Source organism: Oryzias melastigma, linkage group LG13 (assembly GCF_002922805.2).
Source record: "Oryzias melastigma strain HK-1 linkage group LG13, ASM292280v2, whole genome shotgun sequence".
In the NCBI taxonomy this organism is placed as follows: domain Eukaryota; kingdom Metazoa; phylum Chordata; class Actinopteri; order Beloniformes; family Adrianichthyidae; genus Oryzias; species Oryzias melastigma.
Window position 1 is genome coordinate 4,183,511 of NC_050524.1, and position 14,792 is coordinate 4,198,302.

At 41.7% G+C, this 14,792-nt stretch overlaps 1 protein-coding gene across 2 annotated transcripts in view; it reads right to left on the minus strand.

Annotated features, from left to right (window-relative positions):
- Positions 1–2,627: 2,627 nt before the first annotated feature.
- Positions 2,628–14,792, minus strand: part of mark4 (microtubule affinity regulating kinase 4) — a 56,913-nt gene continuing 44,748 nt past the window's right edge. For both annotated transcript variants that reach the window (XM_036214675.1, XM_024277618.2), the window contains exons 15-17: positions 11,993–12,268; positions 5,974–6,018; positions 2,628–3,873 (exon numbers count right to left, since the gene is read on the minus strand). In XM_036214675.1, the coding sequence (XP_036070568.1) occupies positions 3,540–3,873; positions 5,974–6,018; positions 11,993–12,268 (655 nt within the window). In that variant the 3' untranslated portion in view covers positions 2,628–3,539. The remainder of the gene's footprint in view (positions 3,874–5,973; positions 6,019–11,992; positions 12,269–14,792) is intronic.

The window sequence follows — 14,792 nt, forward strand, 5'->3', positions numbered from 1 at the left end:
CTGAAACGGAAGGAGTGGCCAACAGTCATTGACCAGGTCAAGAGTCATCGACAAGGTCAAGAGTCATCGACAAGGTCAAGAGTCATCGACTAGGTCAAGAGTCATCAACAAGGTTAGGAGTCATTAACCAGATTAGCAGTTGTAGACAAGGTCAAGAGTCATTGAACTGGTTACCAGTTAATGACAAATTTAGGAGTCATTCACCAGGTCAAGAGTCATCAACAAGGTTAGGAGTCATCGACAAGGTCAAGAGTCATCAACCAGGTTAAGAGCTGTTGACAAGGTCAAGAGTCATTGAACTGGTCAACAGTCATTGACAAAGTTAGGAGACATCGACCAGGTCAAGAGTCACCAATCTGGTCAACAGTCATCAACCAGGTCGAGAATCATCAGTCAGGGTGAGAGTCATCGACCAGGTCCACAGTCATCGACAAGGTTAGGAGTCATCGACCAGGTCGAGAGTCATCGACAAGGTTTGGAGTCATCAACCAGGTTAAGAGTCGTGGACAAGGTCAAGGGTCATTGAACTGGTCAACAGTCATTAATTTGGTCAACAGTCATCGACCAGGTCGAGAATCATCAACTGATCAGGTCGAGTTTTCAATCAGGTCATGAGTCATCGACAAAGTTAGGAGTCATCAAACAGGTCAAGAGTCATCATACTGGTCACAGACATCGATCTGGTCAAATTATTGACCTGGGTTGTGTTCGAATTCCCTCCCTAACCCCTAACTACTAAAAAAACTATATAGCGCGGGACTATACAGTGCCCTGGATTTTAAAGGTAATTCAGACACGATGCTCACTACTTTTTTTTGCTTTTTTAAACACTGGATATGACGTCACCGATTTCACAAAGTGAAAATCGAATAAATACGAACATTTCACAATGTTTATTTGTGGCTCCACTGTGTTCTGATGGTGAAAATGTGGATGGTTTATTCAAAAATTACATTTAAACACGTTTTTTTGTTCGAAATTGTTTGACAGCAATGCATTGTGATTGTGGTCTATATTCGCTAATCTAGTAAGCATTGATGCACGCTAGTTTTTCGCAAAGACTTCTGGAAAATTTCTAGTGCACTCAATTTTGGAATTAGTAGATTTAGACAACACTAGAAACTGGCGAGCGTACTATATAGTGCACTATAAAGTGATTGGGGGGAAATTCGGACACAACCCTGGTCAACAGTCATCAACCTTGAGCAAGAGTCTCTCGCCTCGTCAAGGATCATCAATTTGGTCAACAGTCAACAAATGGTCAACAGTCATCAAACTAGGCAATAGTCACTGATCTGGTCAACAGTCATCTTTCTGGACAACAGTCAACAAATGGTCAGAGTTAATCAATCTGGTCAACAGTCAGTGATCTGGTCAGTAGTCATAAACTTTGTCCAGAAGTTCCTGACCTGGTCAACACTCATCAAAATGGTCAATCATTACTGATCTACTCTTGACCAGGTCAATATCCATTGATCTGGTCAAGAGTCATTAACTTAACTATCCGTTATTGACCAGGTCAAGAGTCTTCTACCTGGTTAACACTCATTGATGATTATTTGGTGATAATTTGGTCAATATTCATCAACCTTGGTCGACAGTCAATGACTTAATCAAGGGTCATAAACCTGGTCAACAGTCTTCAACTTGTTAAACAGTCGTTAACTCATCATCCTGGCCAACAGGTATCAACGTGGTCAAGTGGAGGACATTGGAGGGAAAGAAAGTCATCCATGGGAGAGAACGCGTTTGGGAAAAGACTTTTCTTTGTGTGATCACAGCCGGTTTCACCAAGAAGCTGCTTTAGCCAAGCAAAGAAGGCATTTAGAGTGGTCAATATTTAAAACAATTCAAATTACAAACACATAAAAAAGTGCTGAATTATTATTTTGAAAACAGTATTATCTAAAAATAAAAAGAGAAACCACACAAGGAGCCCTATTAGGTCAACCGACGCTCTTGTAACTCTGGATTCTTGGCTTGGTGGATGTATTGCACCACGAGTGCTGCAAAACAAGCACAATGGCTTTCTGTGAGGATGGAGAAAGTGCAGACAGAACTACTGTTGCAAATTTGCTAAACAATACTTAAAGCATTGAGTGGCCGTCACCTCCAGCGCCCCTGCAGGCCACATAGAGTGCAAACCACGGTAAAAACCACTGTTTGGCATCATATTATCAATACAAAAAAGTTTGTAGTCCCGTTTCGATTCTGAATGGCAGCCTCTGTGAAGGTCTTGTATCCATAGCAACCACTACGGTTTTTCCTCATCTTTGAGTGACAAATGTGTCAGGATTTTTTTATCTCTGTTTTGCTTTCTCATCTCCCTTGATGACCAGCGTTTCTGCTTTTCTCACCTGCATTGTTGGTAAAAATAAATAGAATTTTAAAAAACATTTGGATGGATTTTGTTTGGATGGTTTGCCTTTCAAAATAAAAGTTCGAGGGCCTTTCTACCTTTGCCTGTGAAAATTTTTAAACAATGCAAATATTTAGAGACCTTTATATGGTTTATGTCACTTATTAAGATTTGTGGGTAAATTTGTCATTTTGGAAAACTTTAATCTGAAGTTTGGAGGTTATCATGGTGATAATTTTTTAAGTAAAATGTAAGCCGGGAAAGCAAATTTTAGTCAATTTTTTTATCAATAAATTAAAACATAAAAATAAAAAACTGAAAGAAAAAAGTAAAACCTGGATGAAAAACGATGGCCTTCAGGAAGGTGATGGGGATACAGAAGCCAGTTTGTGCTAGCCCCGCTCACAACAATAAAATGGTGAATTTAGGAAACAAATGGTTAAAACAGGCTTTCTGCGGCTTCATACCTATTAGCTAAAACATGTGGGAGTCGAGCAGCTAAGAGTGAGGACCTCCATCTTGGCGTCACGTTAAACCCCTTCCAGTCACCTGACATCTTGTCTTGGAGAAGATCTGAGCTCTGAGGTTCTCCGTTCTGTAAGCAGCTCACGTTCCAGCTATCAACACTTTGGAAAGCACAAAAGTCCCAGATTCTCTGTTTCACAAATTTGGCTTGATGCTCCTTTGAGTCCCTGCATTTCTGCATGTCTCCCTCTAGTGGTTGGAGCGTGCACGTGGCATCGGCACCAATCGTTGTGAAAGTCCGTCCATTTTAAAAGCACTAAAGAAACCAAACGTAAACAGAAAAAAAAACATCTTTAAATAGCAGCTTTTAAAAAAGGAATGATGACTAACATAAAGTACAGCTGGGAAACGAAGAGTGGCTCCTCATCGTTCTCAGGACAGCGGTCCGGCTCTGTGGGCTCCTTTCAGGATGGGGTAGCAAGTGCTAAGCGGGGGTCACAGGTCACCTTAGGTCATTTCGGCAGCATGTCTACGTGTGCGCTTCGGTTTTCGGGCAGTGACCGGAGGATTTAGAGGCAGGAGGTGTTTTGGTGGAGGTGAGGCATCGCTAGCCATAGCAGGAGAGGTGGAGCACAGGGAAGGAGGAGGGAGCGCTTCCTGCTCCTCCTCCACCTCTGTCCTGTCTGCCGTCTGTCTACCCCACCCCCGGCTGCCCTCAGAGCTCCAGCTCCTTGGACACTTTGGTGGCGATGTCCCTAAAGGCTAACGGTGCCCCCCACAGGCGCCTGAACCTCACGCCGCTGCAGTGGCCCAGCCCGCCGGGCAGCTGGCAGACCTCGGCCTCGAAGGCCACGCGGGCGCCGGCCGCTCCGTGCGTGCAGGACAGGAGGAAAGGCCCGGCCAGGTGGACCTGGCAGCCGCAGCCCTGCGCCGCCTCGCGCAGCGCCAGCACCACCTCAGCCGGGTCGCGGACGCTCCGCACCTTCACATCCCAGCCGCATCGGGGGGTCCGGGGCTCGGCCGCTTTCTGATGCCCAGGTAGATGGCGACTGCAAAGAGCGAGAGGAGATGGGCGGAGCAAACAGAGGAAGGTGGAGGTCAAAGGTGAAATAAAACAGCGAGAGAGCGAGGGTGCATGGATGACATGGATGTGCAGAAAAGGAGAAGAAGAAAAGAAAAAAATGATTAGTATCAAACAATGTTAGAAACTTCTAAAAACTTTGACTAAACTGAATCTCTAACAAACAAAATAACCGATACTTACCAAAATCTTGTTTTATTTCTACAAAACGAACTAACACGACACGCAGACACAAACCCTGCAGGTGGAGTCTCTGATCTACTGTCAGGGTTCACTTACTAAAGGAGCCTTCAGGCTAACGTGGCTTTACCTGCTGCTCTTAACCTGACACTGAAGCGGAGCGGCCGCGGCTGAGAGGGACAAACAGAGACTTCAGAGACACTCTGGACACGGGGGTGAGTATTGGTGAGAATCTGGTGATACGATACGTATCACGATACGATATCCTGAGACAAGATTTTATTAAAGACTAAATATTAATATACCTTTCAAATGAATAAAATGGTATAAGTTATATCAAATGATCAGAACATTAAGAAACTGAGAATCATATGTAAGTTCATTTTAGCCAAGCAAATTCATGATGCTTTTATTTTAAAATATTTTAAAAATAATCGGTGATTGGTCGACTATTACAGTAATCGTTTGTGGCAGCATTATTTCCGACACTACTAAATGTAGCCAAACCGGTACTTTTAAAATGGTTTAGATGCCTGAATAATAGGTGCTTCAAAAGTTATTTAAAACATTAAAAAACCTCTCCGAGTCTTTCCAGAAACATTTCAGAGTGATGAAGCAGCGTGACAGGATGATGGAGAGCACTTAAACGTGGTTAAGATTCTTTATTTCCATTCTGTTTTCACACGCAGATGTAAACATGAATTACACTGCTAATCACTACGATCTTGGTCATATTTCAGAGCATTATACACGTCCCTCTGATCCATCAGGTCGCCTAGTTAGTATCTTTTTGCTGTGAAGTTCAGCAGAACTTTCACTCACTTCTGACTGAAGCTACATGCAGTGCGCGCTACACGTCAGCACTGCTTCACTGGTTCTTATATGTATGAACCCCCCACGGAGCAAAGAAATCTGTCATTTTATATGGTACCGGCACCAACTTGGAACAGAATTTCTGTTCAATTTTCCAAATTACAACTACGTTGTAGTTGTTTTGATGCGGCTGTTTTGAGCAGTTCAGATGGCATGAACTGGTCAGGAGTTTGAGTGTAAAACAAACGTAAGGCGCTAATGTTAGCATATAAATGTTTAATTAAATATCATCGGTAGCATTTTAAATCGATACACGTATCACCAAATCAAGTATCGCGATGTATCATGGTATCGTCTTTTTTCTGACACCCCTACTGATCCCAGACTCACAACACAAACGCAGCGTTTCAGCCCACTGACTGTATCTGAGAACTGGACTGAGTGCGTGTGACTTCCAACTCCAACCAATTCAGTCACCATTTGTCCACGTTGGAACCAGATATAAGCAGTGATTGGTCCGAGTTCCTATGGCAACCACTCTTGCCAATCAGAAGTGAGCTTTTTAGAAGGCCACACCCCTATCATTTGAAAGTGGGAAAAAAGAAATCTGTCAATCAAATGTTTTTGGATACGGGGGGCCAGCAAGCTCCACCTACTTTTATTGAGGCATCTGATTGGTCAGTTTATGACTTAAATAAATGAAAATGAGCATGTTAAAAAAGGTAGCAGAGCTTATTCTGACAAAAATATTGCAGCTCATACTAGACAGAGCTTTTACTGTAAAAACAGGTTCTGATGAATCCGTCTCCTCTGACCTGTAACGTTCAGTCAAAGAGGAGGACGGAGGAAAAGAAGAAAGAAGTGAATTTTTTTGAGAGTTCAGACAGAAAAAAGAAGGTGTTTTATAGTTCAGCTGAAACACTGTTTTTAGACACTGTAACACAGAAATTCATCAGCTGATGGTTCTAATTAACTCTAAAAGTGAGAACAAGGAAAAAGTAAAAGTAAAAAAACAAAATCCAATTTAAAATGTGTGAAGTTTGTTCAGAAGAAAAACTCAAAGGGGTGAACTCACCTTGTGACCGGAGATCTGCTGATTCTCTCAGGTTCGTCTGTGACCCTCAAGAGGAAGACAAACACATCTGTAAGTATTCAATCACATCCGTTCTCTAAACCCCGCCCTCCTTCCTGTCTGGTTAACCAATCAGAGGCCTGCGCTCAGAACACTGAGTGGGGGTGGAGCAACAAAACACCACGAAAATCACCACAATGTAAAGGGGGAGGAGAAAGAAAATGATTTAAACAGACGGTGGAGGTCTGACATGACGCACAAACACATATGTGCTGATAAAAGCAGGTTTTTTTTATCTTAGTTTGAATTAAGCCTCATATAATGCTGAATTTGTTTTAGAGAGAAACTTTAGACTTTAAATAGAGCAGAATGATCTCCAGATGAATGCAGCTCCAAGAGTGGCCACTAGAGGCTCCTGTTGCACAAACAAGGTTATTTCTCAGGAACTAAATATTTCTTTGAATGAGAATTCTCTAAAAATTAAAGGACTTTGACTCCACTTCCAGAGCAGAAACAAACCAGATCTCCTTTGGATTCAGTAAATCCAAAGAGTTGGATTTCCTGCTTCCCAGCTGCTTCCAATGAGAAGCAGAGGCGTTCCCAGATCAGACGATTACTGTCATCTTAACCACATGTGACTTATTTTAACAACTCAGACTCTCCCTGACGGTTATTTACTGTCTCGTTTTTTTCGTTTCCACCCACGGCTCAAGCAGATCAGCAGCTTTGCCTTTGAGCTTCCCTCACATCCTCATCCCTGCAGATGCTGCATCGTTCAGCCACACTGTCTCCGGTTACCACCGACACACCTCCTGGAAGTGAGGAGGAAAGCTGCACAGAAAGCTCCCACAATCCCCTTCTCTTAAAGACTCACTCTGACGAAAATGATGGTTTTAGCTTGTTCTTGCAGCATTTTTCTGATTATTCAGGACATATATCAAGGAAATTATGCTTAAGATTCAATTTCAGAGTATTTCTCTATTCGAATCTCAGCAGATGATTAGGAGTGGGAAAAATATTTTTAGATGCATTGATTATGATCCATAAATGATTCAAAATAGTTCTATGAATTTTATATAATCAAAAATTAATATGATTTAAAATAAAATCAAATAAATTAATTTTGATTTTTTAATAAAAACACACAAACATGGCGGACTTTGCAAATCTCATCAAACCACTGGACCGACTTCAGTGTCTACGGCCGATTAGCTTTGGATAAAAGTAATCCCAAGAGTGTAAGTTCTGTCACATCAAAATTAAATATGTAGGGAACAGAACTAATTTGTAAAATCAAATTGTACGCCATCATCTAGAGGAGGTCAGTAGAAACCGTTCTGGTGTTACTGACATAATTGTGACTTCAACAAGTTCTGCTGCGAGCGGTTCCAATGATCCAAAAAAACATATTGTATATCCTAAAGAAACTTCCACCGTCATCAGAAAATGCTAAGCAAATAACAAAGTCAATCAGAGCTTTTATAGCAAAAGACTTGACTGTATTCTATGGTGGAGATTGAGGACGTCCATATGTTACTCCAAATGTTAGAGTCAAATTAAACGTCATTTCCTGTCACTTCTTCAGCGACATGGTCAAACAAACACTACATACTGAGACGAAAGCTAAAGTCATGCAGCAGTTGTGAAAATAACTTTAACTTGAGACGCTTAAATTTAATCACCACAAAATCAGATTTCACAATAACTGCTTGTTTAATAATTGAAGGCTAAAATCTCAAGTCCTCCAAACTCAGAAAATGACTGAAATCCGCATTGATAATCGTTTCATAATCAAATCACAACCAAAAAACCACTGGGAACGCTTTAAAACTAGTTCAAAAGATGTGGGACTTTACAGAAGGATGAATGTGGAGTTTGTGGAGGACCTCAAACCTTCAGCGATCTCATTGGTTGATCAGAACTAAACGCGACCAGGACAGATTCAAATGGGTTCCTCCGTGGAGCCAAATGAGGAAAAAGTGAAACCCGAGGACGGATTGCAGAAGAATAACAGGATAATCTTCATGTAACTTAACATTGAGCTGTTAAGGAGAAGCACAAATCCTGGTTACATAAGTAATCCTGATTTAAACCGGCGAGTCATTCAGGATGACATGCTTCTCACAGGCATCTGTTCCAGCAGGGCGCCCAAACAAACGCTGTGGCGTCACCGCTTCAGCTTGTTTACCTTTTCACCCGAGCGAGCGCGATGAAACCAGCTCTGATTCATGAAACAGCTGCAGACAGAAGACTTTTGTTACACCGACACAAATGTCGGATATCAGCATGAAAGCTATAATGAAGCTTTCTGCTGAAAACTATCATCAGAATTGTTCTGATTGATCTGTTCTGACATAATTAGACGTCTATGCACTGGACAAGAAATCTCTGACAGGATTCTGAGGAGTTAACTCCGCCTACTTCGCCATTTCAAAAGTGGTGATATGGGCGGGGCCGAGGAAAGTTAGGATTTTGCTGAGTCGGTCCATAAGTTCGAACACTGGCAAAAAAATGTCCCAAATAATACAAAGATTTTGGATTGAATAAAATCAATGCGGCTGATTTAGACAAGTACCACCCCTAACAGTTGTCACTATGTCATAATAAACATTAAGAAGATTTCTGCAATTGTATCGTCAATAGCTTTATCTTTTGGTGTAAACATGGAAGTCAGTGGGAAATGGCTCCCTTCTGCAACACGCCCCTAGTGGTCTTTTGAAGAACTGCAGCATTTGGTCATTCATGGTTTGTCGACTGGAGAGTGGAATTTGAGGCTTGATTGAAACATTCTTTCATTTTTTTAATTTAGGTTTATATAATCTAAGAGACAAAAAACATAAAATTCTTCATGAATTCTAAAATAGGAGCTGATTTATTGTTTTATCTTCAAATAATTTAAGTTTAAATGTCGTTACTGACCAACACAGTGAACTAATTTCTTCTCAGGTAATTGATTGCTTACTCTTTTAGTGTGTCTGAAACAAAAATATGGTGGAAAACGTTTAATTTCTTGACTCTATAAACTTCTGACAGATTTCCACGTCTTGTTATAGTGTCAAAGTTAAGCCCCGCCCCCAAATGCTCCCATCGCTGTGGGACGGATCCTCAGACTCGCTGAGGGATGAAATTCGTTAACGGGACAGAAGCTTTTAGAGATGATCACGTGACTGAGTATACGTGTAATACACACACACAATCATACATACATACACAAACACAACATACAGACAAATAGCTAAATTCACACAAGCATAAACACACACAAATACACACATACATTTAAAATGGAATGGCAATACATTCAGAATTATGTTAAAAGTTACATTTTTAAAGTTTAGTGTTTAGTAAATGTTTATCCTGTTCGGCCCACAGCCTAAGGTGTGTTTTAGGTTTTGGGTCCCTGTGTGATTGAGTTTGACCTAGTTGGATCTTAGCAATAGAAATTGATTCATCGATTCATTGTTACACCCCTAACAAACACAAAAAAACACAACACACAAACACACACTACTGCCATTAAGCTCTAAAAGTCTACTGATGTAATCAATCTTAAATATTTTTTGGAGGAAAGATTTTTTTTTAGTTTTTAAAGCAAACAGCAAAGAGCTGCAGAATGAAGACGAGCGACAAACAAACAAACACACAAACAAACACACACACACAGACAGACAAACACACAGACACACAAACAGACAGCAGCTGATCAGAGTTTGACTAAACCAAACTAAGGCTTTGAGGTGAAGCTGCTGCACACAAGAGTTTATTCTGATGTTTAGTTAAACTGAAATTTTCTAAAATTATGGTTGAAAATGTCCGAAAAGGCGAGAATCTGATGAACTTGTTCATTTGTCACGATGCTCCTGACAGGAATCCTCGTCTTTAATCTTCAGAAATGAAGATGTTTTTCCTGAAGGAGTCTGAATCAGAGTAAACTCTTTTGTGGTCCAGCTCAGCTTCAGGTAAAGCTTTAAACTCCAACCTGTGGCAGACAGCTGATGGAGGAAGGGGGGGGGGGTGACTGACTGACAGACAGACAGGCAGGCAGACAGGCAGGCAGACAGATGCAGCCAGAAAACATGGGAAAGGAAAACTTACTAACTGTTTTTGTCCCCTGTGGGAGGGTGCAGCCCGACACGGACTTGTTTGAGCTCTGACGTTTAGAAGGGTCAAGAGTGACCCTAGGAGGAAAGAGGAAGAAGAGAGGGAAGTGAAGAAGAGATGAGGGGAATGGAATCGGAAAATTAGAGTCAGAGAGACATCGACCAAAACAAGACAAAAAAAACAGAAAAGCAAAGTGAAGGGAGAGGTCAGAGTGTGGCAGGAAGGAGAGAACAAACGAAGGCAAAGGAAGGACGGGCCGGTGAGGAGGTTGTTAAAGAATCAGAAAAAAACCAAACAGATAAAGCAACGAGAAGCAGCAAAGAAGAACAGATCATCAAAGACAAACGGTGAGATCATCTGTGCAGCAGACCTGGGTCTAACAGCTGATCTGAAACGTTTCACTGAGTGAAGGTGAGGAACCCAACAGAAAAGTACGATGTTCAGAGAAGTGAAACCAAAGAAACTCCCAAAGACATTCAGAAAAATCTTCAAAGGATTTGTGGAAAATACAGTTTTAGCCGCAGAACACGCAGCACAGTCAGAAGGTTTACTGACAGTTTAACTCCAAACGTCACTGAGTTCTTGTAAAATGAATGTTTTTTTTCTCATAAATTTTGTAATGTCTTTGTAAAGTTAAACTTTTGCCGTTTATGGTGAAAATGGATGCCGTCTCCCTCTCTGGTCACCGGCAGGAGCCGTCTCCAGAGTACTAACTGCACTACATCTCCCAGCATCCCCAGCGCACAGTTCCTGCTCAGCTGACTCTCATTAACAATCACCTATAAGACACTGGCTGAGTCCGAATTCCTCCCCCAACCCCTAACTACCAAAAAACTTTATAGTGCGGGACTATGTAGTGCACTGGATTTTAAAGGTAATTCGGACACGATGCTCAATACTTTACTTTTGTTTTTCTAAAAACCAGATATGACGTCATTGGTTTCATGAAATGAAAATCAAATAAAAACGAACATTTAACAGCCTTTATTTATGACTCCACTGTGTTCTGACGGTTTATTCAAATATTACATTTAAACACGTTATTTTGCTCGAAATTGTTTGACCACAATGCATTGTGGTCTATATCCACTAATCTAGTGACCATCGATGTACGCTAGTTTTTCGCAAAGACTTCTGGGAAATTTTGAGTGCACTCGATTTGGAATTAGTAGATTCGGACAGCACTAAAAATGACACAACCACCTAAGCACTGCTCAGAGCCTCACTCAGTGAGAAGTATTGTTTTATGCCACCTTGCATTACTGAGCGTTTCTATCTGGACCTGATCTTCTGTTTCTGGCCCTGCCCTATCTCTGCTTGCCGCCTGCCCCAACCCTCGCCTGGACTCTGACTTTTCTTCTCCCTCCTTGGATGCTCCCACACCTGTGATTGACCTCTGCCTGTCTGACCCTGATTTAGCTTTGTGGACTTTTAGCTGTGCTTGGTTATTGTCTGAACTAATAAACCTGCTGCACGTGGAACCAGCAGTCTGTCCTTTTGTGACAATCCGCAGTTTAATCTGCATTATCGCATACGCATGTCATCTTGAATATTAAAGAAAATGTAAAAAAAAAACCATGTTTTTGAAAGTACAACAGAAGTTTTAATTTTGAAACAGAGACATGTTTCCTATTTTTCTGGATTTTTGATTAACGAACATTTGTATTTTAGGCGCAGAATTCCATAGTTTTGTTTAAAAAAACAACAGTTTAACAACTATTAGACCCAGGTCTGATCAGTGAAGCAGCTAAGTCCAAACTGGTAAAGGCTGGTAGGTTAGTACTGGTTAAGGAGGATCGGTGAGAGGCAGCACGCTCTTGTTAAAGCAGAGGAACCTGACATGATCTGCTAAGAACCTTCCATCAGAGAAAGGTCTCTCCTCTCACTCTGCATCGTAACCCTCTGCGGCGGCTCCTCTTACCTGCGGGTCAGCTTGGAGGTGAGCTTGCTCAGGAGGTTGGAGGTGGCCCGGGTTCTGCCGTGGGGCAGCGGGCTGGAGTCGTGGGACAGCGTGGGGGAGGCCGGGGGTGCGTGGGAGGCGGGGCGGCGGTCTCGGATCTGCCCTCCGTGGAAGGTGCTCCTGACTGTGGATCCTCTGGTGAGGCGGGACGAAGGCGTGGAGGAGGAGGAGACGCCGGAGGCGCCGGCGATGCTGTGGCTGGAGGGGGAGGCGGGGGGCAGGCGGTGGGACAGCGTGCTGCAGAGAAAGAGATGAGGTCGTCACAGATATGATAATTATGTACAAAACATCTGTTACAAATAACAGGAAGTCAGTAAATAAAGAGGAGGAGCCTCAGATCAATTAAATCCATTAAATATTTCACTTATTTATTCCTTTAATATACAATATCTTATTTTCTTTTCAACTAACATTATTTCAATTATCTTTGCTTTTGATTTTTTAAAATGTACTTGTATACTAAAATAAGTATTTATCACCAACAAAAACGCTAGAATTCTGTCCCTCACAAATTTGATATTGTTCTTCATAGCTCCAATAAAAATGGTTTTCTTCTTAACATGTTCTTAAAGCATTTTTCTGATAATAGAGGACATATATAGAGAGAATTAAGCATAAAATTGCATTTTTTTTAGGATATTTTTTCACAAATTGCTGTGAGTCAGGATTAGACATAAAAAATGCCATTGGAAAAAGCTTGTAGGAGTGAAGTCGAAGCTACTATGGTAATTCTAAAGAACTACTGCCTCACTGCAGAAACTATGTCATAGAAAACAACACAGGTTTTTAGATTTTGTCTAAAAATGGCATCATCATAATTAAAAAAAACTACTGGGATCACTTAGATCAAAAGATGATCAAAGAGGGCTTTGATGAAGGTCTTCTACCTCCACTGGTTACCTGCATTAATACCTGTCCACACCCTTAAACATTCAGACTGCAACCTCTCCACCATAGATAATACCAAAGAGCTGTCGAAGGTCTCCATGTTAGCTAGAGAGAGAAGTGGGCGGAGCCTAGCCAAACTTCCAGGATGATCAAAAGCAGTTTTAATCACCTGCTTAGTTAGTATGAGGGATAAAAGTTCGAGTAAAAAGTGGCGCCCACATTTCTGACTGTTTCTGAATTACTTAAAAAGCTGTTTTTCTCTCTTGGCTTCAACACCAATAACTAAAATTTCAGTTTTTTTCCTGATCGAGCTGCAACAATGATTTATCCATAATCTCACATCTGAATTACAGTTAACCCTTAAACACCAGAGCTCCAGTGTTCATGTTCTTTGATTTACTATAACTTTTCAATTGTTAACACGATCAACGTAGTTCCAGGTGGAACTACTTTGATTACTTTTAAAGTTATAGTATGTAATAGTACGTTAAAGATTTTGTGTTTAACCTCTTAATGACTGAATTTATTTCCAGCTATGATAAAAAAAATCACGTTTTTGCTTTAAAAAGCACTTCAGTGGCCCACTCCTGTTTAATAGAGAAACTCAAATCCCCTTTGTATGCATGAAATATTAAAATTTGAAAAGCAGAAATGACATTTTTCAAAAAACAACTTTTTAAAAAGTGTCAGTTCTGACGCAGATAACTGCTTATGGTTATGGAACACTTAAGATTCATCTTCTCTCTGCAGCATCACATGGACTGAGGTTCATTATCGTTTCACAGCAGGATTAGGACGTCCAACCAAAGCAGCTCTAAATTTCAAATGTGCTCGCTCAGACTGATGGTTAGTTTGACACTCAGAGACATTTTTCGCTCCTCTGGCTCCCCACTTCCTCTCCGACTTCCTCCTCTTCGCTCATCCCTTTACACATCGTCACATGGACGCACACACTCGCCGCCCCAGCACTCACTGCGTGGCTGCCTGGAGGCTGCTTTTCATAACGCTCCAGATAACACCCCCGCACGGGGTTAAAGTGGGGCAGAACCATTAGAGGAGTTAAGCTAAAGAGTAAAATCGTTGCTCCACAGAGGAGCGCGCTCAGGTCGACCACAGGGGGGCGCAACAGAAGCAGATGAGGGGTTTAAAAGAGACAGGATTAAAAAGGAAAACACAAAAACTGTCAGTGCAGCAGAAGTCACGTCTGTGAAAGACGACTAGACCTGCCACTCAACCGCTAATCAATGCTGCGATCAAAGTTTACTTCCTGATAGGAGCCGAGCGGGATCCTTCTTTGTGACTAAGCAAAACACAATCCTACAAACAAGTTTGTGAGATGATTTAGGACCAACCGCATCAGATATTATATCACTTTTATGACGTTTTTATTGTTTGTAGATTTGTAAGACTTCCTGCAGGAACACAGAAAATGTTTGTGTTTGTGAACGAGATGTTCCCATCAAAGCGTCACATCGACGAGGCCTTGGAGGCATACGGGAGGGGCGGCTGCTGGCACGACGCCCGTCCTCACTTCAACCTGGTGGCCTCTCCTGTTCACCTCCTTCTCCTCCTCTCTACATTCATGTCCTCTCTACATACATACATGTCTACATTCATTGGAAAACATCAGCAGAGACAGTCTCCAACTCCTCAGGGGGCTAAATTAAGACGAGGCTCCAACAAATGCAACAGAACATGAACCGACCCAGTAGAGGACCCGTATGAAAGAATTTACAATTAGAACTGCGTTTCTGAGTATTTCTAAATTCAAATCCTGTTGGATCAGAAAACCAGATGCTTGAAAATGCTCAGACTAATGACGCAGCTACTGAAACGGATCAAATTCTCCTCTCCCTCGCTGCACCCACACTCA